We start from the raw sequence: 25,451 nt of genomic DNA, 5'->3' as shown, positions 1-25,451 counted from the left end.
CCTATGCAACAATTTTGCATGTTCTTCACATGTACCCCAAAACCTAAAATAAAAAAAAATAAAAAAATGGGGAAAAAAAAAAAAAAAAAAAAAAAGAAAACTTTATCTTCTAGTATGCTCTGATATGAAGCTGCAAAGAAAACCTAGGATGCTTCTAACCTCAAGAGAACACTCAGTTGATACAGCTTCTCGGACATGCCTTCTAGGAACATACATTGTAAGAAAATCCATTGCCTATTAGGATACGGAGTGGTTGCCCAGTTTCCTTTCTAACAAGTGCATTTTCTTCTGTCTTATGTTTGCTCTCTTGCGTTAACATAACAAAAAGAGCATTTGGTGTGTAACTGCTATTGCATGAGCTCATTTTCTTGCAAATAGATGGATATTGACTTCCACACTAATGACTGTCACATGGTACAAGAGAAACCCATCACCATAAAATATAGCATTCTTAGAAGACTCTTTCACATCAATGAAACCCACTTGTGCTGCCGAGAATGTTTTTACTCTGTCTGCTTTGATGTGGCAAATGGATGTCATTGGTAGGACATGCATGAACTGAATAGATGAAGCCTAACTTCATATTCTGTGCTTATACCACCTGCAGATCTGCATGCATAGACGTATGTAACTGAAGGGGTCCCTCCACCCAAGACCTGAAAGACAGTCCTCCCTTACACTAAAGGGAAAGAGACAGAAGATTTTAAAGTCAGCTCCTGTGTCATCTTCTCCCTTTTCTTCTCCACATTTGTTTTTGAGGAGAATCTTAGATGGAGGGAGTTCATTGTATTTGCAACTTGGAGGGGTCTCATTTTAGTTTTCATGTAAGAGCAGTAAGAAAAGATAAGGAAAGATGAGAATTATAAAGGGTAGCCAGTGTGAAAGAATCTTCCCAAACTCCCCAAGGCAATGTGATATTGAGTTCAGGTATTTTTTGAACCTTGTTATGAGGTATGTTAGCCTGCAGGTATTATAAATCTTAGAAAAGGCACTAGTAAGTACTTCATTATCCAGCAGGAAACTGAGCCAATGGCCACCGGTGACATCTGTATCTGATTGTTGAAAAAAGAGAGGAAATACTTTTGCCTATATTATGTTGCTCTTAAATTGTGATCAAACACAAAACAAGGCAGTTGAGTGATGCTTGCATAGTGCCAGTGTGAAAATGAAGTGCAAACAAAGTGCCCATTAAAAAATGAAGTGCATTTCTAATGGACTGCAAGAGTCACTTTAACGCTAAGACTCCCAAAGAAAATCAAGACCTTCTAAGACAGAATGTACTGAAACGTATCTTATGCATTGCAATTTTTCATGGCACTTTTCGGTTTCATTTTTAACATCCCATTTAAGGAAGAAAAGACCATCCTTCTTTTGTATATCAAGGTACAGGACATTCCATCATGCAAGGTAACCCACATTACCCTTTTATAGCCACACTCACTTCCCTCAACTCCACCTACTCACCCCCTGGCAATCACTAATAGCTTCTGTTTCTATAATTTCATCATTTCAATAATGTCATATAAATGGAATCATAGAGTATGTCATTTTAGGGAGGATTTTTCTTTTTACTCAGCAAAATTCTCCAGAGATTCACCTGGGTTGTTGTAGATATCAACAGTTTGTTCTTTTTTATTGATGAGCAGTGTTCCGTGGTCTGTATATACTAGTTTGTTTAACCATTCTTTTGTTGAAGGACATGTGAGTTGTTTCCACTTTTTAACTATTACAAATAGAGCTGCTATGAGCATCTTTGTACCAGTTTTTGTGTGAACATAAGTTTTTATTTCTCTGAAATAAATGCTCAGGAGGGCAATTGCTGGGTCATATGGTCATCATATGTTTTGTTTTTTTAGAAAACTGCCATATTACCTTCCAGGGTATTGATGTCCATCATTGTATGGACAAGCAATTTAGCTTGTCCAAATCCTCACCAGCATCTGGAGTGTCACTATTTTTTTAAAGCCATTCTGCTAGGTTTGTAGTGTGATATCTCATTGTGATTTTAAATTGCTATTCACCAATGGCTAATGACATGGAATATCTTCTCATGTACTTACTTGACATCTTATATTTTCTTTGGTAAAATTTTCTGGCATATTTTTGCTCATATTCTTATTGGATTGCTTGTTTCAATACTGTTATATTTGAGAGAGCTTATTATATACTCTAGTTACTTGTCCTTTGTTGGAACATAATTTGCAAATTTTTCTCTCAATCTACAGTTTTTCCTTTCATCCACTTCCCATGAGTTTTCACAGAGAAAAAGTTTTTGATTTTGGCAGTAACCAACTTATTGTCTTTTTACTTGTTTTATGGATTATGCTTTTGGAGACAAGTCTAAGAGCCTCTTGCTAATCCTAGATCTTGAAGATTATTTCCTCTGTTTCTTTCTAATAGTTTTATGGTTTTACTGCATTTAAATTCATGAGTTAATTTTTGAATTAATTTTGTATAAGGTGTGAGGGTTAAGTCAGGTTTTTTTTTTCTCTATGGATGTCCTATTGCTTCAGTACCGTTTATTGAAAAGTTACCTTTACTCCACTGAAATGCTTTTATGCCTTAGTCACAAACCACTTGAGCATTTATGTGGTTCCATTCCTGAATTCTCTACTTTGTTCCCTTGATCTATATATCTTCCCTTCACCACCAGCACCCAGTCTTCATTATTATAACTCCATGATAAACCTTGAAATTTGGTAGAATAATTCCTTCCACTTTATTCTTTTTCAAAATTGTTTTAACTATTCTAGGGCCTATGCTTTTCCATAAAAATTTTAAAATCTATCAATGTCTGCAAAAATAAAATTCTTACTTGAATTTTGACGGATATTGCATTAAACCTGTTTTATCAATTTGAGGGGAATTAACATATATTTTATCTTAAAATCTACAAACATATGTCTTCCATTTAGGTAGATCTTTTTTCTTTCATCAGAATTGTGTAATTTTCAGCACACAAATTCTAAATGTGTTTTGTTAGATTTATACTTAAGTATTTAATATTTCGAACAATTATAGATGATCATATATTTTTAATTTTGGTGTCTTCATATTTATTGTTGGTATGGAGAAATATAATTATTTTTATATATTTGTCTTAAATCCTGCAACATTGATAAACTCATTAATTAGGTATAGGAAAGGTACTTTTCACATTAGATACAGGTTTTTGGCAGATGTTTCAAAATCCTGTTCAGAAAGTTCCTCTCCAATTCTATTTTTCTGAGCATTTTTAACATGAATCAGTGTTGAATTTTGTCAAAGTCTTTTTATATATCAGTAGATATGATCACATGATTGTTCTTCTTTGGCATGTTAATATAATGAATTACTATTGTGAAAGTACCAGGGATTTGCTTTAATCAGATATGGTAAGATATGCAGACATGGAGTAACTGCTATGAAATGAGTTTGTTGCACTCACAGATCCCTAGAGACAGAAAACTTTCCATGCTACAGAATGGAGCCACATGGGAAAGCCCCAAGGTTAGTCAGGAGGCAGTGGGAGTGAGGAAAGAACTTGGGCAAGAACCTTTATTGTGCTTTTCATGGGAAATAATGGGTAAGGTATGGAATGAAGTCTAAGTAAGTTTAGGATTGATTGGACAGTTTAAATCATTTCAGTGGCCTGGGTATTGTTACTAGCTGTCTGATAACTGACCCTGGGGTGATTAGGGAAAGGAAATAGTGGCCCAGAGCATACAAGCCCAAAGAAGGTGGTTGGAAGTATGGGTGCTAGTGTTGAGATTCACTCGGGGTGGCTGGCAAAATATTAGCAAAACATTAGGGAAAGTTATAGACGTCGATTGGCTACAGTTGCCCTCTGAAAGCAGTCAACTACCATCCCTAGCCCACTTAAATCACTGTAGTGGTTGAGAGTGCATTTATTCATTTGTTGTTGAGTCAGGGACTGCAAGCCAGACCTCCGCAGGTGGTGATAAACATCTCAGGTGGTGACCCCAACATGATCAAGGTCACAGGTGGACTGCAGCCAATCGACCTCTATAACTTTCCCTAATATTTTGCCAGCCACCCCAGTGAATTTCAACATACTAGATTTGTCAGTTTGCATACAAAATGAGGGTTCCCTGGCTAGTCAGTCATTATCTCTAGGAATCAACTGGTAGGGCATCTCCTCCCTGGTCCAGAAGACCTCAGATGTCAAAGCATCAAATACAGAAACTAGAAAACATGGCTCACACAATTACATTGATTGATTTTTGTAATGCAAGCTAGCCTTGCATTCCTGGAATAAACTCAATTTGATCATAGTGTATAATTCTTTTTATATATTGCTGAATTCCACATGCTAATATTTTAAGAATTTTTACATCTGTATTCATGAATGATATTTATCTGTAATTTTCTTTTCATTCTGATTTTATCTTGTTTGGATATAAGGATTGATGTAGTTTGGATATTTGTCCTCCCCAAACTGCTTAGTGGAATGGCATGGAATGGATCCTTCATGAATTGCTTGGTCCTCATGGTAATGACTTCTCACTCTAGTACCTGGGAGATCTGATTCTTATAAAGAGCCTGGCACCTCCCTCACCTCTCTCTCACTTCCTGCCATGTGATCTCTACACACCTGCTCCCCTTCACCTTCAGCCACAAGTGGAAGCTCCCTGAAGCCCTCACCAGAAGCAGATGCTGGCACCGTGCTTCTTATGCAGCTTGTAGAACTGTGAGCCAAATAAACCTCCTTTTCTTATAATTTACTTAATCTCAGGTATTTCTAGCAAAACAGACTAAGACAAAGGTGATACTAGCTTCGTAAATCAACTCGAAAGTGTTACCTTCACTTCTATTTTCTGAAAGAGACTCTGTAGAATTAGTGTTAATTCTTCTGTAAAAGTTCAGTAGAATCTCCTAGTAAAATAATTTGAGCTTGAACATTTATTCTTGGTAGCTTTATAAATCACACATTTAATTTTCTTAACAGTGATAGGGCTACTCATATTACCTATTTCATATAAGAGAAGTAGTTTGTGTTTTATGAAAAGCTGATCTGTTTGCCCTAAGTTGTTAAATATATGTATGTAGAGTTCTTTATACTATTCCCTGCCTATCTTTTTGGTGTCTGCAGGGTCTATAGTAGTATGCCCTATTTTATTCCAAATGTTGGTAATTTGTGACATCTTTTTTTGTTTCCTTGTCACACTTGCTAATGGTTTGTTAATTTTATTGCTTTTTTCAATGAATCAGCTCTTTGTTTCACTGGTTTTCTTATTATTTTTCTATTTTTAATTTTATCAGTTTCTGTTCTTTATTATTTTCTTTTTATGCTTGCTTTGGCTTTATTTTGCTGTTGTCTTTCTAAGTTCTTGGGGTAGGGGCTTGGATTATTGATTCAAGACTTTTCTATGTAAGTAAATAAATAAATAGGTATTTAATGCTACAGATTTCCCTGTCAACACTGCCTTAGCTGTGTCCCACAAATTTTGATGTGTCCTATGTCTTGGTCTGTTTTCTGTTGTTATAACAATATGCCTGAAACTGGGTAATTGATAAAGAAAAGAAATGTATTTCTTACCATTACGAAGGCTGAAAAGTCCAAAGTTGAGAAGCTGTATCTGGTGAGGGTGTTCTTGCTGGTGGGGACACTGTAGCATCCCAAACTGTCATAGGGCAGTTCATGATGAGCAGCCTGAGCATGGTAGTTCAAATCTCTCTTCCTCTTCTTAGAAAGCTACCAGTCCTACTCCCTTGATAACTCATTAATCCATTGATCTACAAATGGATTTATTCATTCATGAGAACAGAGCCCTCATGACCCAATCACTCCTCAATACTTTCGCCACCTCTCAATACTGCCACATTAAGGATTAAATTTCAACATGAGTTTCAAGGGAGAAAAACGCATTCAAACCATAGTGTTTTATTTTCATTTTCACTCAGTTCCATGTATTTTAAAATTTCTTTTGAAGGTTTTTTTTTTTTTTTGGCCCATCTGTGAGTTGTTTAAAATTGTGTTGTATAGTTTCCAAGTGTTTAAAGATTTTTCTCTTATCTTTCTATTATGATTTCTAGTTTGATTCCATTATAAACAGAGCGAACAATCTGTATTATTTCACCAGTTTTCAATTGGTTGAGGTTTGTTTTATGACTTAGATATGGTCTGTCTTGGTATATATTCTATGTGCATTTGAAAAACAAAGTATATACTTCTGTTTTGGGGTGAAGTATTTTATAAATATCAATTAAATTCTGCTGATTAATGATGTTGAGTTCTTCTAGATCCTTGCTGATTTTCTGCCTAAAAGATTATCAATCATTGAGAGAGTGTTACTCAACTCCCCAACAATAATTGTGGATTTGTCTATTTCTTTTTCCAGTTCTACTAGCTTTTGCTTTGATTATGTTGCAGCCTATATATTTACATTTGGAGTGAGTTTCTTATAGACAGCATATATAGCAGATCATGCTTTTTAATTTACTGTGCTAATCTCTGTCTTTTAATTGGTATATTTAGATCATTTATATTTAAATTAATTATTGTTATGTTAGGGATTGAGTATGACATTCTAATTTTTCTTTTCTATTTGTCCTTTCTGTTCTGCTTTTCTCTATTTTCTCTTTTCTGCCTTATCCTGGGTTACTTATACTTCTTTTTCAAATTCTGTTTTTATTTATCTATAATGTTATTAAATATGTAAAAAAAACTCTTCATGTAGTTTTTTAGTGATCGTTTTAGTTATTATGTTATGCACTCATAACTTATAGTTTTTTATGTTGTCATTTCACCAGTTAAAGTGAAGTACAGAAACCTTACCATCCCCTGTTCCTCCCCAAATTATAATATAATTATCTTAAATATTTCCTCCTTTACCTACATCTTTGAACCACATCCGAGTAACATAATTTTTACTTCAACCATCAAAGACAATTTAGAAAGCTCAAGAGGAAAAGAGAAGCCCATAGTACTTACTTATAGTTTTCTTACTGTGTTCTTCCTTCCTGATGACTCAAGAATTCTCTTATCATTATCTTTCTGTTTGAGAAAAGATTATTTTATAATTTCTTTCCTGTTTAGGATAACTTTGTTGAGCTATGGTTTTAGAATAAGTTTACTGGCAACAAATTTACTTAGTTTCCCTTAATCTGAGAATTTCTTGATTTCCCTGGATTCTCGAAGAGTATTTTTACTAGGTCTGGAATTCTGGGTTGACAGTTCCTTTCTTTCAGTACCTGAAAAATATTTTGTGACTTCCTTCTGGCCTCCATTGTGTCTAATGAGAAATCTATTATCATTCCATTTGCTTTTCCTCGAGTCAAGATTTTTTTTTTTTTCTGTATACCTTCCGTATTCTGTCTTTAGCTTTCAAAAATAATTATGATGTGTCTTGGCATCAATTTATTTGAGTTCATACTGTTTGGTATGTACTTAGCTTTTTAAATCTGTAGGTTTATATGTCTTTCTAGATTGTGAAAGTTTTCAGCCATTATTTTTTAAAGTACTTTTCCAGCCTCAATGTTTCTCCTTCCTTTTAAGGACTCCAGTGACACAAATTTTAGATTTTTTTCATATAGACCCCAAAAATAAAGGTTTCTTCATTTAGTTAGTCTATTTTCTCTCTGTAGTTCAGGTTAAGTAATTTCTATATTTTTCTATTTTCCAGTTCACTGATTCTTTTATCACTTCCTTTCTGATGTTGAGCCCATCTGCTAAACTTTTCATTTTACTTTTTTTAGTTATTTTTCAGTTTAAAATTTCCAAATGAGCCAGGCACAGTGGCTCATGCCTATAATCCCAGGACTTTGGGAGGTTGAAGCAAAAGGATCAGTTGAGACCAGGAGTCTAAGACCACCTTGGGCAACATAGTGAGACTCTCCAAAAAAGAAAAAAAAATCCATATTTATTTTCCATGTTGTATGTCTTTGCTATCAATTTCTATTTCTTTTCTAAAACTATTTTTTCATCTGCATCATAAGTGTTTATAATTGCTGTTGAAGCATTTTTGATGATGGCTAAATTAAAATCTTCGTCAGATAATGCTAACACCTCTGTCATCAGTTGTCCTCTACTGACTGTCATTTTTTATTCAATTTGAGATCTTTCTGGTTCTTGGTATAAAGAGTGATTTTTTAAAAATCTGGACATTTTGGTATTATGTTCTGAAACTCTGGATCTAATGTAAACCTTTACTTTTAGCTGGCTTTTTTTGATACCACTCTGGCGGTGAAAGTGGGGTATGCTGACTCATCATTACCAAGTAGAGATAGAAGTCCATGTTCTTCACTCAGCCTGTTACCCAAGAAGGGAGTGCTTCCTCATTACTGCTGCGCATGGGTGGGAGCTCCCCACATGATCTCCACTCACACTGTAATCCCAGGAAGTTTTCAGCCACTATTTTGAAGTGGTGCTGGCTTCATTAACACTGGGCAACGATTAAAGTCTTTACTGTCTATTTGTCCCCTTCCAACATCATCCCTGTGGAGAATGGTAAGGGATTCTCATTACTGACAGGCAGGGGAAGAAGTCGAGTTTACCCACATGGCCTCCACTGACACTGCCAGTGTGAAATAGGGTCTCACTCTTGGGCAGGAAGAATAAAAGTTCTAGCTCTCTACTTGGCCTTCTATAACATTATCCTGTCAGGGATGCTATGCTCCCTGTTACAGCCTTGCTAGGGTGAAGATCAGGCTGCCCACTCAGACTTTGCTAGCATAGTTAGGAAGGGACCACAGTTTTTTCCTGTGATGTTTGACTGGCATAGAGAAGCTATTATCTAAAACTTGTCTATCTTGCTAGACTGCCTGTTACCTGTCATTTCATTAAAGAGCAGCCGTTTTTTGGTTGCTTTTTATTTATTTATTTGTTGTCTGCACCAGTTGGTTTTTCCAAGTGCTGCCTTCTTCTGTCCCAAGTCTTTGATATATAGATATAGAGCTAAAAGAAAAAAGAAAACCTGGGGAACTCTCTCTCGTTTCCTTCCTTGGGTCCCAGAGTCCCTAGCTGATATGACTTCTCTCTACCTTTGAAGTCTTCATATGTTTATTTTATATGCACTATCCAGGGCTTCGGTGCACTTAGCCAAAGAAATAGGGGAATGTATGACTACTTCATGTTTGCACAAGGAGGAATTCAATAATCATTTTTTATGAGAAGATCTTGAAATACACTTGGGATCTTTAGTTACCACTCTGCACGTAGAACTCCACTGTTACAGCAGAAGAGTGCCTGTGAGAACCCTCAAGGGGACATCTTTTTGCTAGACCATGAAAACCCGCTCTCATCACAGGCTCTATGGAGAGAGTGATGTACTTTAAATTTAAAAACATAAAATATTAGAAGAAGAGAATGAAGCAGCCTTAAATGGAGTCTAAAAAATGAGTAAAGTTGGGCTGCACCACTGAACTGTGGGTAAACTTACCAGAACTCTTCCTTTGCTGTGGCACTTGAGACTATGAATTAAATGCAAGTATGAATCAAACAATAAGTTTTTAAAAAGCCAAAAAAACTATGCTTACCTGGGGTTTACCGTCTTCATTTTTTGAGAGGTTGCAACTTTACATAAAATGATATCACCATTCAGTGAAAGCTACTGACCTCAGCAGTGTGGGATGTGAGTAGAGCTTAGCTTAGAGAAGGCAAGGAAAGGGATAAAAATCACAGAGGGCCCTGGTTGCTAAATACGCTTTAGAGACTATGCTCACTGTTTGTCGTGTAGTAGACACTCATAAATATGTGCTGAATTGAAGAGGTGCAAGGCATGACCTAATTGTTTAGGGAAGAATGGGATACACTAAACATGTCATTACATAATTGCATTTTCAGTTTTCCCTACTACCCTGAAGACTCTATATTTGTATTATTCAATGCATTAAATGAGACATATTGTAGGCCATCAAAAATAGTTATTACATCCAATTTAAAAATGATCACATTTTAAAAGAATAGAAAAAAAAGAAAAGGGTTGGCAGAGTTTGGGTAATTATTACGTCAATTCACCAATACTTTTGGTCCTCTTCGTCCTGGGAACATGGTAGACATGCTGGAAGCTAAGCATGAGTTTGACCTCTAAAATGCAGCAGATGAAGCATGTCACTTTCAGGGTCAGCTTTAAGAGCGAAGGTATGATTCTTCCATGTGGTTCCCCTGGGCTATGTCAAGCAGCGCTGATTCAGATGGAAGAGGCTATATCTCAGGCTGCAAGCAAATCAAGCAGGGTAGGACATTTAGTGTGAGCAGGAAATTAATCAGGAAAGACAAAAACCAAGCAAGACATTTAATGTGAGCAAAGAATCAATCTTTACTGTTATAATGAAAAAAAAAAAAAAAAGCAAGGGTTATTTGTTATTATAACATTACATAATCCATCCTGAATAATAGAAAATTGCAAGAGTGTGTCTTTGGCAGTGGGTTTATAGGGGCTTTTTGTTTTCTTCTTTCTTATCTTCTTATATTTTCTAATTTTTCAAATAATGTTTTTATCTATTTTTACTTTGTAGAATGTGTATAATTTATAATACGGAAACAAAATTGACTTAAACTGGGGAGAAGACACACTTTTTTGATTTGGATATGTTTATAATTTGAAATGACGTTATATTTTTATTGATAAATGTATAAATGTACAGGATTAGTGTGATTTTCTTGAACTTAAAGTATGTTTTGGTACATGCTCTTTAGTCTCCAAGAACACTGAAAGACAAAGTGTTATACTTTCATTGAACCAGCACCTATGATCTTGAGATACATCTGCTCCAGCCCCTAAGAAATGCCCTTCCATGAGGGTGGTAGGCCTCTAGGGATTCTGGGAGACTTTTGTGTGACTGACAACTTCCCTTTTGTTTGCAATTGGCTGATGTAATCAGGCAGAGGCAACCAACAATGATATGTTGACCATGAGAGGGGTGTATTTGCTGATTTTCCCTTCTCTCACCTTCCCCTCTGTACAACACACACACACACACACACACACACACACACACACACACACACACACACACGGTAGCAAGTAGCAAGGCTGGGCTCATTCAGGAAGACCCAGAACATTTGCATATTGCCTTTATCAGACAGGAGGGCCTTTCGTGTGAATTTTATAGGAGGTACCTGAATAAAAGTGATTCTGTTGCTACTCTGGTGCAAGTTCAGAACTTCAAGACACAGGGTTCACATGTGTTTGTCTGTACATATTCACTGGCTGACTTGAATAAGATCAATAAAAGCCCTTTCCTTCAATCTGGCAGAATCATCAACCAGGGTAACGTAGAGAGCAATTACAGTCTCAACCCTATACTTTTTCTTTCAACCTACCCTGCCACAATCAGAAGATAGTTTTTGATGTCTTTGATGATTGAGGCTTTATAAACTAAAACTAAAAGTGTCTAGATATTTTTTAAAGGTTAATATTTTGCAACATTGCCGACTCTCAAGTATTATTTAGAGTTTCCTCCCACTTTATTAACCTAGAACTATATAACACAATAGACCATCAGTAGAAATAAACCTCTTATTGGTCCCACTAAAAAAGATACTAAAGCCCTGATTTTAGAAATAAATGCTTCACTCTTATCCTTCCATTGCCCTTCAGAACCCACATTTAGTATCTGAAATAATGAATTTCACTTCTGAGTAAGTTAAAAGGAGCTAAAAGAAGTGATGACAGTGAATAGCACTTATCATCAAGGAAACACTTCTTTTTTTAAGGAACCATAAAATTTTTAGATCCTAAACTATACCTAGAGGAAAACAGACAACTTTATTACGAAACTTTACATTTATAAAATTAGTTTTGGAATAGCAAGTTAATATAAATGACCTCTCTACCCCTATACTTGTTCTGTTAAGTTTTTTAAAATAAAAGAAACAATACATACACACACACACACACACACACACACACACACACACACACATTCTGCAAAGCAAACACCTTTTACTGAAATTGTCCAGTTTAGCCTTCAAAATACTTAACTCCTTTCTACTCTAAAATGTCTAGGTAGAGGGAAAAATTATTTTTAAGTTTTTCAAATGTCAACCCTTCAGTGCAGTTCCATGCACTCACCCTGGAAACTAGGTCTTGGCGTGGAAGATGCCTAGGGATCCTGTAGACTCAAAACGTTCTGAAAAAAAAGTTAATAACCTTTTTTCCTTGTTACTAAAAAAGACCCGGGCGAGGCATGTCATACACCTGCAGGGAGCAGCTCGCTGCTGAACCACTAGCTCCTCCAGCCAGACTCCCTCAGCTTTCATCTCATCTGGCTAACATTTTACAAAGATGTTTGTGGCAATGCAATTGACAGCAAACTTGGTAATTCATACAGCATTTAGAGATTCCTTCTTTTCTAATTCTATTAACTGAGATGAACCCAATCTGCTGAAGCCATACGTTGGTAGATCTCAGGACCCGGTCTTATAAGACTAGCTCAGACTTTCTGGCCAAGGTCCCTTGTTCCGTAGATCTAATTAGCACTGAGAGCAGCTTCCTAGCATCTAAAACATAAGCTGGTCTGGATTCTAATGTCCTGATCTGGATTCTAAAATTGGAATCATTTTTCTTAAATGTTCTTACTTCCTATTATTTCCAAAATGGGTTCATCTGCAGAAAAGGATGCTCATATTCCCTTGACTAGGGGGGTCAACTAGCCCATCAATCAACAAGTAAGTACCTTTTCCCTGGGACCTACTATGTGCCCCAGGGCAGACTGAAGCTAGTACTGCAATCTATGAAAAAGTTGTTATAACTTTGTTAGAATTCGGTTGGTTCCACAGAGCCCCATCTCCTAAGAGCCTTTGAAATCCTTTTGCAACCATTTCCTACATAGCTCGCACTCACTCACCCAGAAAGTTTGGTTACTGTCATAATAATGCCGTGCAGAGGGTGGTAGGGGGAGAGTGGAAATGAGGGTAAGAGAGAGATCTTGTGCTGGCAGCCTGGAAGCCTTGGTTACCTAATGCAATGAAGAATTCAGACTCCCCTCGCTCTCCAGGCTGCAGAAGCTTCTGTGCCATGTAGAAGGTCATGTAATTGTGATTTGGAAAAGCAGGCCTGGAATCCATGCACAATTTTAAAGTTGTGCCTGGAGTCAAAGCGAGAGAACGGAGGCAAGGGGAATAAAGAATTATCTTAACAGCTAGGAGGTGAGTGTGTTTTCATCCTCTTCTTACCATAAAGTTAGACCTTCTACCAGGCAGGAACAATCAGGTTGTTCTTTGGGGCATTGGTCCCGCTGGTCCAGTCCAACAAGGCGTGCTGACTAATTGATGTGCATTTCTCTCTTCCCGCCCCAGGACAGCTTTCCTGCCCGCTTTGGAGGAGTCCACTTTGTCAACCAGCCCTGGTACATTCATGCCCTCTACACACTTATCAAGCCATTTCTTAAAGACAAGACCAGGAAACGGGTAATGAAAACAAATGCAACATGTAAATTTCAACGAGGAAATGCCCGAGACAATTATGGTGCTCCCGTTTTCTCTCTCCCCTCCTCCCTCTTCCCCGTACTTCTCTCCTCTCCTCTCTCTCTCATCTATCTATCTATCTATCTATCTATCTATCTATCTATCTATCTATCTATCTATCTATCTTCCACTGTGGTATTTTTACAGCCTTGGAGCATTTGAGCCTCAGCTGGAGTTTGCAAATGGCCTGGGTTTAATTAATAATTTAGTAGAACTGGGTTATTTTCAGAGTCCCAGTGATAAACCAAAAGAAACTTTGGAGGCATGCAAATACCAGATGACCATTTTACTGTAAATTCTTATGGGAGATAGTGGGTCCAGCAGCTTCCCGGTTCATGGAATATTTTATTAGCTAGAATTTTGTTCTGCAAATGTATTAGTGCTATGAAGAATGATTATAATTTTTCTTCCCTCCCATGGCTTTGGGTGATAACTGCTAACTCGATCACCTGTAAAGCTGGAAAAGCATTCTTCTTTGGCAGTAACAATGCTCTTATGATGAAGGCTTTTACAGTCTTAATTATATCAGTTGATAACACTTGGGAAGCCAGGCTTTTCCATTAATCAGAGTTGGGCTTTTTCATGGCATTTTGATGAGCTGAGTAACTGAACATTTCTTAACCACTCTGAATCTCAATTTTCTCATTTGTAAATTGGAGAAACTAACACCTACGTCACAGAGTTGTTGGGGAACTCTAATGAGACAGTTTATGAAAACATGTGGCATGATGCGGTTGGTACCTTATGAGACCTGCTGACTTTTATTTATCTTTACCATTTAGCTCTCTCTTCTTTTTCCCCAATGTTATTGAGGTATAATTGACAATTAAAAATGGGATATATTTAAGGTGTTCAATGTGATGTTTTTATATACCTATGCATTGTGAAATTAGCACAATCAAGCTATTAACACATCTATCTCCTCTGATAGTTATGACTGTGTGTGTGTTTGTGTGTGTCTGTGTGTGTGGTGAGAGCACTTAAGAGCTACTCTCAGCCAATTTCAAATAAACAATACAATATTATTACTTATTACAGTTTCTGTACTGTACATTAGGTCTCCAGAATTTATTCTGATCTTACATAACTGAAATTTTGTTCCCTTGGTGCAACATCTCTCTATTTCCCCCTACTCTCAGCTCCTGGTAATCGCCCTTGTACTCTGTACTTCTATGATTTCAACTTACTTAGATTCCACTTACTTAGATTGAGATCATGTAGTATTTGTTTTTCTGTGTCTGGCTTATTTTTGTTAACATAATGCTCTTTAGGTTCATCCACGTTGTTGAAAGTGACAGGATTTCATTCTTCTTTAAGGCTGCATAGTATTCCATTGTGTATATATCTGTTCATCTGCTAATGGACACTTAGGTTGTATCTAGATCTTAGCTATTATGAATAATGCTACAGTCTTATCTTTGAGACTTTCTGATTTCAGCTGCCTCCTGGGTCAGGAACATCACTCTTCATAGGAATCTGGCTAGGGTAATCCTACAACACCTTCCCCTGACATCCAGGATACCTGACACTAGGGAAGAGCTCTGAGTATCCAAGAGGGACTGATAATGTAAGGGATTCCCCACGACCCCCACGCTCTGCAGGGTTTCTAACTCCTAGACCTCAGATACTGCCAGGTCCTTAGAGAGCATTGCAATAGGGTAGGGCAGGGGTAATTTCCCTGTTCTCAAACAAGTTTGAAACCAGGAATTAGAATTCACTGGGATCACGAGGCAGAAATATTTTGAAACCCATCTGGGGCTCAGGACAGTGCTAAGAACAGAGAAGTCTTCTAGGACTGTTCTCAACATGGCTTTGGGCTTTCCAGAAACTTATTCTTCTATTCAGATTGGAGTCAGAGAGAATTCCTCCCACAGTGGACACTTGCTGCCATGCCATAGGAGGGCATTTTTGGAACTTTGAGCGCAGGATAGATTCTAACAGGTGGAAGGGCAATCCTCCTACTTCTACATTTCTCCATCCCGTAAGACCCCCAGAATGAGGGTTGCCTTTAATAGCACTCTCTGTCCTTCAAAAACTGGGCATGTTGGATAGATGGGTACAAATGTTTTCTCTAAACACCAGGGCTGATATTTAGCTCCAGCATGTTTCAAATATGACAGCACCCTCTGAAAAGTTTTTTAAAAGCCAGAAAAGTAACTTTCTTCAAAAGAAATAATTCTTACTAAAATTCTGTCATACTCAACTCTAATGTCAGAAATATACATTGCTTTACGAAGTGCTCCGGTAGTCTTCTGAAGAATTAGCACTTCTTGTCCCCTTCATCTTTAAATGATGTCATTACATCATAAGTTAAAATTAATACAATAGAACAAGGTAGTGAGTGTTTATTTTTGAAGTCCTCTATTTAAGTATTTTAAAAATCACGTTTATATTTCTTTTTCTTTTTTTTCGCCAAGATGGAGTCTTGCTCTGTTGCCCAGGCTGGAGTGCAGTGGTGTGATCTTGGCTCACTGCAACTTCTGCCTCCCAGGTTCAAGCGATTCTCCTGCCTCAGCCTCCCAAGTAGCTGGGACTACAGGCATATGCCACCATGCCAAGCTGATTTTGTGTTTTTAGTAGAGACGAGGTTTCACCATGTTGGCCAGGCTTGTCTTAAACCCCTGACCTCATGATCTACCCACCTTGGCCTCCCAAAGTGCTGAGATTACAGGCATGAATCACCGCACCTAGGAGACATTTATATTTCATTATGGTTATACTGTATGTGTATGTGCATGCATGTGTGTGCACTTCATGATCCTATACTTGGGTGCACGTTATGTGTTACACATAATTACTTCATGCCTGCCACATGAAGAAGTGTGGGAACTAATGTCAGTACATAGATGAACTTTAAGTCACCTTTCAGTGTCAACTCCTAAACTGTAGTCAGTGCTAATTATCTATTCATGGCTCATCCACTTTGTGGATTTGTCTGGAAATAATTGTAACTCGGAGGGGTGGCTTCTCTCCTGCTTGACCAATGTTTATCTATTGTATGTTCAGAAGATGAAAACTTGTTTGGATTTTAGTCCCCAATCCAGACAAAAATGGAAAATTGCTGCAAAAATATCTCATAATAAATTCTCAGGCTGTGGTTTTTTATTCCATTAAATAAGAATTGATTTTCTTCTCCCTTGTGCCCACATTGCCCTAGGAGCTAAAGAGCATTTTAAAGGAGTAAGAAAACACCATCTTTTTCTCTAGGTATTTTCTCCCTGTGAGAAAACAAAATATAAATGAACATATCAGGAAAAAATAAACAAAAAAAACAGAAGTCAACAGATACTGAAGAATTAATTGGAGGGTGGATGGGAAGAAGCAGAATAGGCAGCTATCACCGGGACAGAATTAGGAAGAAGCTGCAACTTTGCCTAGGGTTGAAAAGGATCTGGAGGACTGGGTGAGAGCACACAGATGGGAGGACAGAGCAGTCTGGAGATGCAGCAATGGCTGGGGTTTCAGGTGGTCTGCACCATCACTCCTTTTACCAGCAGGGATAATTAGGAGATGACTGTATGTGTAAATTTGGCCCACGGCCAGATAACACTCAATCTGTTCATAAACTTCATTTTTAACGACTATTAATTCAGCCCCCTTTCTAAGCAATAAATTAACATTTTATGAAGACTAAGCTACAGTCACAAAATCAATGCCTCTTTAAACACCATGATCACCAGCAGTGCATCCAATTTGTCATTGCTAAATTGTGTATTGGAAGAATTCTTGGTTGTATGTTTTGGATTTTGTATTGCTAATGACTTTTTTTTCTTTACAGATTTTCCTGCATGGAAACAATTTAAACAGCCTTCACCAGCTAATACACCCTGAATTTTTGCCCTCTGAATTTGGAGGAACTCTTCCTCCTTATGACATGGGAACTTGGGCCCGGACGTTACTCGGTCCTGACTACAGTGATGAAAATGACTATACTCACACTTCCTATAATGCAATGCATGTGAAGCATACGTCCTCAAATCTGGAGAGAGAATGCTCACCCAAGCTGATGAAAAGGTAAGGCCTGGGTTATCAGAGCCTCCCCATCGGAGGTCAATGGAATTTTTATTTGTGAATTAGTAATCAAAGACCTTTATGGGCACTGAACTTGAATAAAATAAATTGCAATGCACTCTCAGCTGATTTCACTAAAATTGAAAACAAATGGGGCTTGGCTGGCCCAGAAATATAGTTATCCCCATTGTATCAAAGGGATAGTTAGAGGCTAGGACTTCACTCAGGTCACAATTGTAGCCCTGATCTTTAAGGAGTTTGTTAATACACACAGAATAAAATGTTGGACCTTTGAGATACACTAGATGGAAAAGCAACTTGCTAAAAAAATCTTCCTATCATTCACTTATTTGGAACCATTTATTGAGCATTTACTTGGCTGCAGCACTGATTAGGGACCAGGGGTACAAATGCGAATAAGATGTTAAAAGAACAGAGAAGTGTGCTTCAGGGACTCTTCCAAGTAAGACTTTTGTAACATATTTATAAAGCAGGTGACATTCAGTCTGCACTCTGGATATCAGCAACTCAGGCTTGAAAAATGGGATATGGCATTCCAGCAGAGGGAACAGACTGAGACATATAGCCATTAGAGTGATGGAATAATCTGGTGTGGTAAAAAGGTGTGCAAGGGTGGGAAATGGGACTGGACATGAAATAAAGCTCCAAAGACAGTTGGAGTCAGGTGGTGAAGACCATTGCATGCGATCAGTGGAGTACCATGAAAGAGGGTTTTTTAAAAAATTAAAACCTGATTTTTTAAAACTTTTATTTTTCCATAAGTTATTGGGGTACAGGTGGTACTTGGTTACATGGGTAAGTTTTTAGTGGTGATTTGTGAGATTCTGGTGCACCCATCACCCAAGCAGTATACACTGTACCATATATGTTGTCTTCTATCCCTCACTCCCTCCCATTCTTTCCCCCAAGTCCCCAAAGTCCACTGTATCATTATTATACCTTTGCATCCTTATAGCTTAGCTCCTACATACCAGTAAGAACATTTGATGTAGGACCTGATTTTTAAGGCTAAAATCCCCTTCAGCCACTATTTTCAATCTTAATCCCTCCCCAATGGTAACCACTGTAGAGGTGGACCCTTGCATTTCTTCTTTCCATACACCACATGCAGCTGTACACACCCATAAAAAGCATCTAATACTGTGTAATTTCTAGGGCTGTTGTAATAAAGTACTACACACTGGGTGGCTTAAACAACAGAAATTTATTTTCTTATAGTTCTGGATGTTGGAAGTGCAAGATCAAGGTGTTGGCAAGGTTGGTTTCTCCTGAGGCCTCTCTCCTTGGCTTGCACATGGCTGCCTTCTCCATGTATCCTTACATGGTTTTCCTTCTGTATATGTCTGCCTCTGTCCCACCTTGTTCTTCTTGTGAGGACACCAATCACACTGAATTATAGCCACCCATAGAACCTTGTTTACCTTAATTGCTTCTTTAAAAGTCCTATCTCCAAAAATAGTCATATTCTGACTATTGTTTGTGCTGTTAGTAGCTGGTCCTTTTCAATTAGGGCATGAACAAGATAAATTTTTTTTCCTGGCAAATTGACATAAAATTGACATGAATTGATATCTGCAACTGAGGGCATCACCATCAACATTGTCTTATCCCCCACCTTTTTTTTTTTGAGACAGAATCTCACTGTGTCACCAGGCTGGAGTGCAGTGGCATAATCTTGGCTCACTGCAACCTCTGCCTACCAGATTTAAGTGATTCTCCTGACTCAGCCTCCCAAGTAGCTGCGATTACAGGCATGCACCACCACACCCGGCTAGTTTTTTGTATTTTAGTACAGACAAGGTTTCATGATGTTGGCCAGGATGGTCTCCATCTCCTGACCTCATGATCCACCCACCTCAGTGGTGGGATCAGAGGTGTGAGCCACCACACCCGACTGTCTTGTCCCTTCTTAAAATGAGTTATCCAATTGTAAACTGCTGATTTCTTTAGGGTATTGACTCCATAAGCTTTTTGTAAAGCATCAGTGATTTTAACAATATTTTTACCCAACCTTCATCATAAATTTGGTGCTTGTTCTTGCTTCAATTTTAGCAGAACTCATATTGCTCTGGTAAAGGTTTTTGTCAAACCTGATGTCTCTGATGTCTTATCTTCTTAGTGCATTAAACTAGATTCTGTTCAGACATGTTATAATAATTTAGTACAAGTTTATTTTGGTAAAAAAATTTTTTTTGAACTCCATGCATAATTTTTTAATAATACGAATTTTCCATGAACTTTCTGAAGACCCCTCATAGACCATGTTTTTAATACTGCATGCTATTTTAGAATGTGGATATACCACAGTTTAGCCATCTCCACATTGCTTTGCATTTGGGTTTTTGAGGTTTTTCCTCTTCTAAATGAGGTTCAATAAATGTCTTTGGTGTACCTCCTTTATTTTCCCAGGAGGGTTCCTCTGGGTAGACTCAGAACCCTGTAGTTGGTAGATACGTGCCTTTGACATTTTAGTTCACCTTGTTTAAAAGCTTTCCAAATGACACCCATTGATACTCACCAGCTGTGTATGAGAACCTTATCCCCATACCCTGGAAAAATACTTGGTATGATCAGACTTTAATGATAATCCTGTGATGGGAATACACTATGTCATTTTGTTTTCATCTTTATTTCCTCAACATACATAGTTAACCAGAGAAATGGCATAATAAGATCTGGGTCAGAGGAAAACTGGCTCTATTCTATAGATGTTTGGGCTATGGAACAGGAGGAGTAACATTCATGAGGGTCGGGCTCAGCTTCTTCCAAAGTGCTGTTAATCTGGATATTTTGACTTCCCCCCATGAATCATGAGTGTTCTAGAATGGCATCTAGAATGGTGAATCCTTTCCAGGAAGTTTTCAATTTACTTTGTCCAGATCCGCCAGACAAATTACTATCTATGGTAGCTATAGTCTATGAAATGTATTTCTCTCTCTCTCTCTCTCTCTCTCTCTCTCTCTTTCTACTGGAGTCTTGCTCTATCACCCAGGCAGGAGTACAATAACATGATCTTGGCTCACTGCAACCTCCACCTCCCATGTTCAAGTGATTCTCATGCCTCAACCTCCCAAGTTGAAACATACTTCTTAAGTAAAAAGATGTGAAAGTCAAAATTACTCCTTGATTCACGGACTGCATAATGGATGTTGTGCTAGGCATGAAAACAACCTTCATCTCCTTGTACCTTTCCACCAGAGCTCTTTAATAACCAGGAGTACTGTCAATGGGCAATAATATTTTGAAAGGGATCTTTTTTTCTGAGCATTAGGTCTCATTAGTATACTTAAAATACTCTGTAAACCATGCTATAAACAGATACACTGTCACTCAAGCGCCATCATTCTATTTATAGTGCACAGGCAGAGTAGATCTAACGTAATCCTTAAGGGCCCTAGGACGTTTAGAATGGTAAATTGGCTTCAACCTAAAGTCACCAACTGCCCTAGTCCCTAACAAGAAAGTCAGCCTGGCCTCTGAAGCTTTGAATCTGGGCTTTGACTCTCCTTCTTAGCTTTGAAAGTCCTAGGTGGAAGAAGTCTGTTCTTCCAATAGAAGGTTGTTTTATCATTGAAAATCTGTTGTTTAGCATAGGCACCTTCATCAATGATTTTTTCTAGATCTTCTGGAGAGCTTGCTTCAGCTTCTATATCAGCACTTGCTGCTTTACTTTGCACTTTTGTGTTGTAGATACAGTTTCTTTCCATAAGCCTCATGAACCAACCTTTGTTAGCTTCCAGTTTTTCTTCTACGGCTTCCTCACCTCTCTCAACCTTCATGAAATCTTACTCTGAATTAGGTTTTGGCTTACAGAAATGTTGCGGCTAGTTTGATCTTCTATTTGGACCCCTGAAACTTTCTCCCTGTCAGCAATAAGGTTGTTGCAGTTTGTTAGCATTTGTGTGTTCACTGAACTAACACTTTTAATGCTCCTTTGCATTCACAACTTGGTTAATTGTTTCATGCAAGAGGCCCAGCTTTCAGACTTTCTGAGCTTTCAGTGTGCCTTCCTCACCAAGCTTAATCATGTCTAGCTTTTGGTTTAAAATGTGAGGCATACAGCTCTTCCCTTCACTTAAACACTTAGAAGCCATTGTAAGGTTATTCACTGGCCTAGTTGCAATACTGTTGTATCTCAAGGAATAGAGAGGCCCAAGGAGAAGGAGAGAGATGGAAGAACATTTGATCTGTGAAGCAGTCGGAACACACACACCATTTATCGATTAAGTGTATTGTCTTATATGAGCACAGTTCACGTTACCCCCAAAACAATTACAACAGTACCATCACAATTTTTTTTTTAAAATCACAGATCACCATAGCAGATATAATAATTAAAAAGTCTGGGCCGGGTGCAGTGGCTCAAGCCTATAATCCTACCACTTTGGGAGACCAAGCTGGGCAGATTGTCTGAGCTTAGGAGTTCCAGGTCACCCTGGGCAACATGGTGAAATCCCGTCTCAACCAAAAAAAAAAAAAAAAAGTTAGCCAGGTGTTGTGTTGGGTGTCTGTAGTCACAGCTACTCGGGGGGCTGAGGTAGGAGAGTTGCTTGAACCCGGAGGTGGAGGTTGTATTAGTGAGTAATGATCATGCCACTGAAGGCACTCCAGTCTGGGCAACAAAGCAAGACTCTGTCTCCAAAAAACAGTTTGAAAGATGGTGAGAATTACTAAAATGTAATACAGAAACACAAAGTGAGTACTTGTTTTTGGAAAAATGGTGCCAATGACTTGCTGAATGCAGCATTACCACAAGCCTTTGATGCGTACAAAGTGCAGTATCTGCAAAGGGCAATAAAGTGAAGCACAGTAAAACAAAATATGCCTACATGTGAATGAATTAATGTTGAATGAATGGTATTATCTCCAAAACCTGTCCTTGGTACAGTTGTTCAATTGGTTCAAAACCGATTAGTTGGTTCCCAGATAGAAAGAGCCAATTCCTCCCTGCTGCCCCTGCCTTTAACAAGGCTCTCATGGATCCTGCTTATAGAATCTACATCCTGGTAGGAAAAAGTAAACGTGCCCAAAATAACTACAATGTAGAACGGGAGAGGTACTACAAAGGAGGAGCAGGAGCCTGCTGCAGCATTCTGAGGAAGCATCACTAATTTTGTCCAGGAAGACTCTCAGAGAAGCCTCCATGTGAAAGGTTTGGTTGACCCAGGGTTTGGAGGAGCAGTACATTCCATTAGATATGCGAGCCAAAATTCAAGCAGGAGAAGCTAGCAAGTATGCACACATTTCATTTTCCCCACCACAGCCACCAAGATGTCCTGCCCACTGCTACTGCCCTTTGTGATGACTTCCTTGAACATTTGCCTGGAGATTTTAATTCGTGGCAGGATGGGCAGAGATGGGAGAGGAGGGATCAGCCCTGCTGTGGGCTTATGTCTTCTGCCGGCATCTCCCTAATGAGGAACAGAGAGGCCACTCTTCATTGTCTTTTCGACGCCTCAGAACCCACAGGGATGTGGGAAAAATGGGAACAGAATTGGAAGGGACCTTAGAGGTCCCATCTTCCAGTCTCTCACCTGATAGGGCGGCCTGCTCTTCAGCGCAGACCGTCAGCCAGACTTCACCTGCACGGTCCGGAGACAGGCAGGCCACCTTCTGGGCAGCATGTTCCCTGTGGCGTGGCATTGTTAGATGGTACCTCCTTATTCTGAGTGAGATGATACAGGTCTGCCCTCTGAATAGCACCGTAATCTCCAGTCGGCACACATCATCTATTTTCATAACCCGTTACACGTTACCCCACCGTAGTTTCCAACATGCTTTGGGTCCATTTGGAGTCCAGTGGGCTTTGTGGACTGACCTTGGAGCCTAATCAGTTTTTGTAATGCGGCTTTTGGGCACAGATGGCCACTGTGTTCCAAACCACTCTCCAGCCACACTTTCTGGTATGCATGTAGAGTAAAGGCGAAGACTCTGAGAACTCTCAGTGAGTGAGTGGTTCTAATGAGCTCTTGTTTTTTATCTTTGGATAATAGTAGCTCAACCCTTAAGTAGAAGAACCAAAATCATGACTGGTTTAGCTGGGAACTCCTCTAAATGGATTATTTCAATATTGTTCTGCTATTTAATACAATAATGCTGTGTTGGGCTTTTGAGGTGTGTGGTATTCTCTGCTCTGGTACTAAATGACCCTGAGTTTTATATTTTCAACTTTGTATTCCTGTTTCTTCGTTTATTTTTTAGAAGTCCACTTCTTTGCTCCCACATCAACAGCTGTTTTCTGTTCTTTGGAGTGTATATATGAAGCACCTCATTTTCTCCTATCTAATTCACTCCTTGAATATGTTTTAGGCTTGGAGAATAGATAACCAAACATTAAAACTCTCCAACAAAGAGGAGTGCATAAGCTTTGTATTAGTTATGGTTCTTTTCACCGCAAGAAAGAAGAGACCCCAAATGAACTGCTTTAAACAATGAGGAAAATGCATCATTTCACAGGAGACATCTTGAAGGCAGGTGGCTGCAGGAGTGTTATTTTAGGGGCTCAGTGGTGGCCGCAAGAACCAGGTTCTCTCGACTGTGTCCAGCACAGCTGGAGATTTCTCAGGCAGAAGCTGATTTCTGACTCTCACAGGAGAGCGCAATGCTTAAAGGAAAGGAGCTTTTGGGGGAGAAAAAGGAAGAGAGAATGGCTTAGGGTTGGAAACCAACAGTCCTGCTACACACAGGCTTATTCAGGGTGCAGGCTGGAAATTTCTGCCCCATGAAGTAAGCACATGATTTTTTAATCAGCATGCAGATTTTGTGACTTTTAATTGTTAGGCCATATTTATCAGTTACTTTCTGGTTCTTGCCTCTATTGCTGATGAAGTAATTAAAATGGCTATAGATATTATTATTTTATTATTATTATTTGAGATGGAGTTTTGCTCTTGTTGCCCAGGCTACAGTGCAGTGGCATGATCTCGGCTCACTGTAACCTCCAGCTCCCAGGTTCAAGTGATTCTCCTGCCTCAGCCTCCCGAGTAGCTGGGATTACAGGCGCCCACCACCATGCGCACCTAATTTTTTGTATTTTTAATAGAGACAGGGTTTCACCATGTTGGCCAGGCTGGTCTTGAACTCCTGACCTCGGGTGAGCCACCTGCCTTGGCCTCCTAAAGTGCTGGGATTATAGGCATGAGCCACTGCTCCCAGCCTATAGATATTATTTAAAAGGTACGTGTGCACACACAGCAACACTATCTTGATGTAACTATTGGTGAAGGATGAGCCACTTTGGGAAAGGTCTTCAAATGTATGTATTTTATCTGTACACACAGATATACATGTACACACACACACACACACACACACACATATATATATATATATAATTTTTTAAAGATTACTTGTGATTAAACTTCATGTAAATTTTGTCCTTTGATTTTGATTGAGAGTAAGAAACTTGAGCCATTCCCAGGAGCTGAAGCCATCTAAATGCAGATTATTCCAAAGGTTGAGAGTTCTGGAGACAGTGCTTATTAGATGCAACACACAGAAGGAAAAGTGTTGACAGATGTCCTTGCAGGAGGATAGAAATCACAGTTGCTCTCGGATGCACTCTTTCATTTATTTCATTTATTCTTAGCCAGTCCTGACAGCGGCTATTAACAATGTACTTGATGATCCCAAGGAAACAAAGATCATCTTTCCTGATATTTCTTGGCAAAAATAAATGGGGGGACTCTGAAAAACCAGTCTTTATGCTGCCTCTGAACCCATCACTGTGACCAGGGAGAGGGTGCGTCTAATTTCCAGGAATGAGATGTGTGTTCAGCCTGGTGGACAGGCTGGGGTACAAATCCTGGATGGAACAGGATCATTCAAGGAAGGGACAGTAGTTTCCTAAAGAGGTGTGAGCTACATCGAAACTGTTTATGTCCCCACCATACAGGAATGGCAGGTAGTTCCTTCCAGGGCCACCAGGGGGAGAAAGTGGGGATTTTAGGCTGTCCTTTCATTGAGCTTGAATGGGTTCCTCTTGGCTGTACCACACTGCAGAAGCCTC

At 38.7% G+C, this 25,451-nt stretch overlaps 1 protein-coding gene across 2 annotated transcripts in view; it reads left to right on the top strand.

The window, feature by feature from the left end:
* CLVS1 (clavesin 1) overlaps positions 1–25,451 on the top strand; it is a 199,310-nt gene that overhangs the window by 151,173 nt on the left and 22,686 nt on the right. For both annotated transcript variants that reach the window (XM_017547540.2, XM_037745388.1), the window contains exons 4-5: positions 13,244–13,354; positions 17,190–17,425. In XM_017547540.2, the coding sequence (XP_017403029.1) occupies positions 13,244–13,354; positions 17,190–17,425 (347 nt within the window). The remainder of the gene's footprint in view (positions 1–13,243; positions 13,355–17,189; positions 17,426–25,451) is intronic.

This window comes from Cebus imitator, unplaced genomic scaffold (assembly GCF_001604975.1).
Source record: "Cebus imitator isolate Cc_AM_T3 unplaced genomic scaffold, Cebus_imitator-1.0 Scaffold199, whole genome shotgun sequence".
NCBI lineage: Eukaryota > Metazoa > Chordata > Mammalia > Primates > Cebidae > Cebus > Cebus imitator.
The sequence above is the reverse complement of the archived record's forward strand: the minus strand, read 5'-3'. Positions and strand labels throughout refer to the sequence as shown.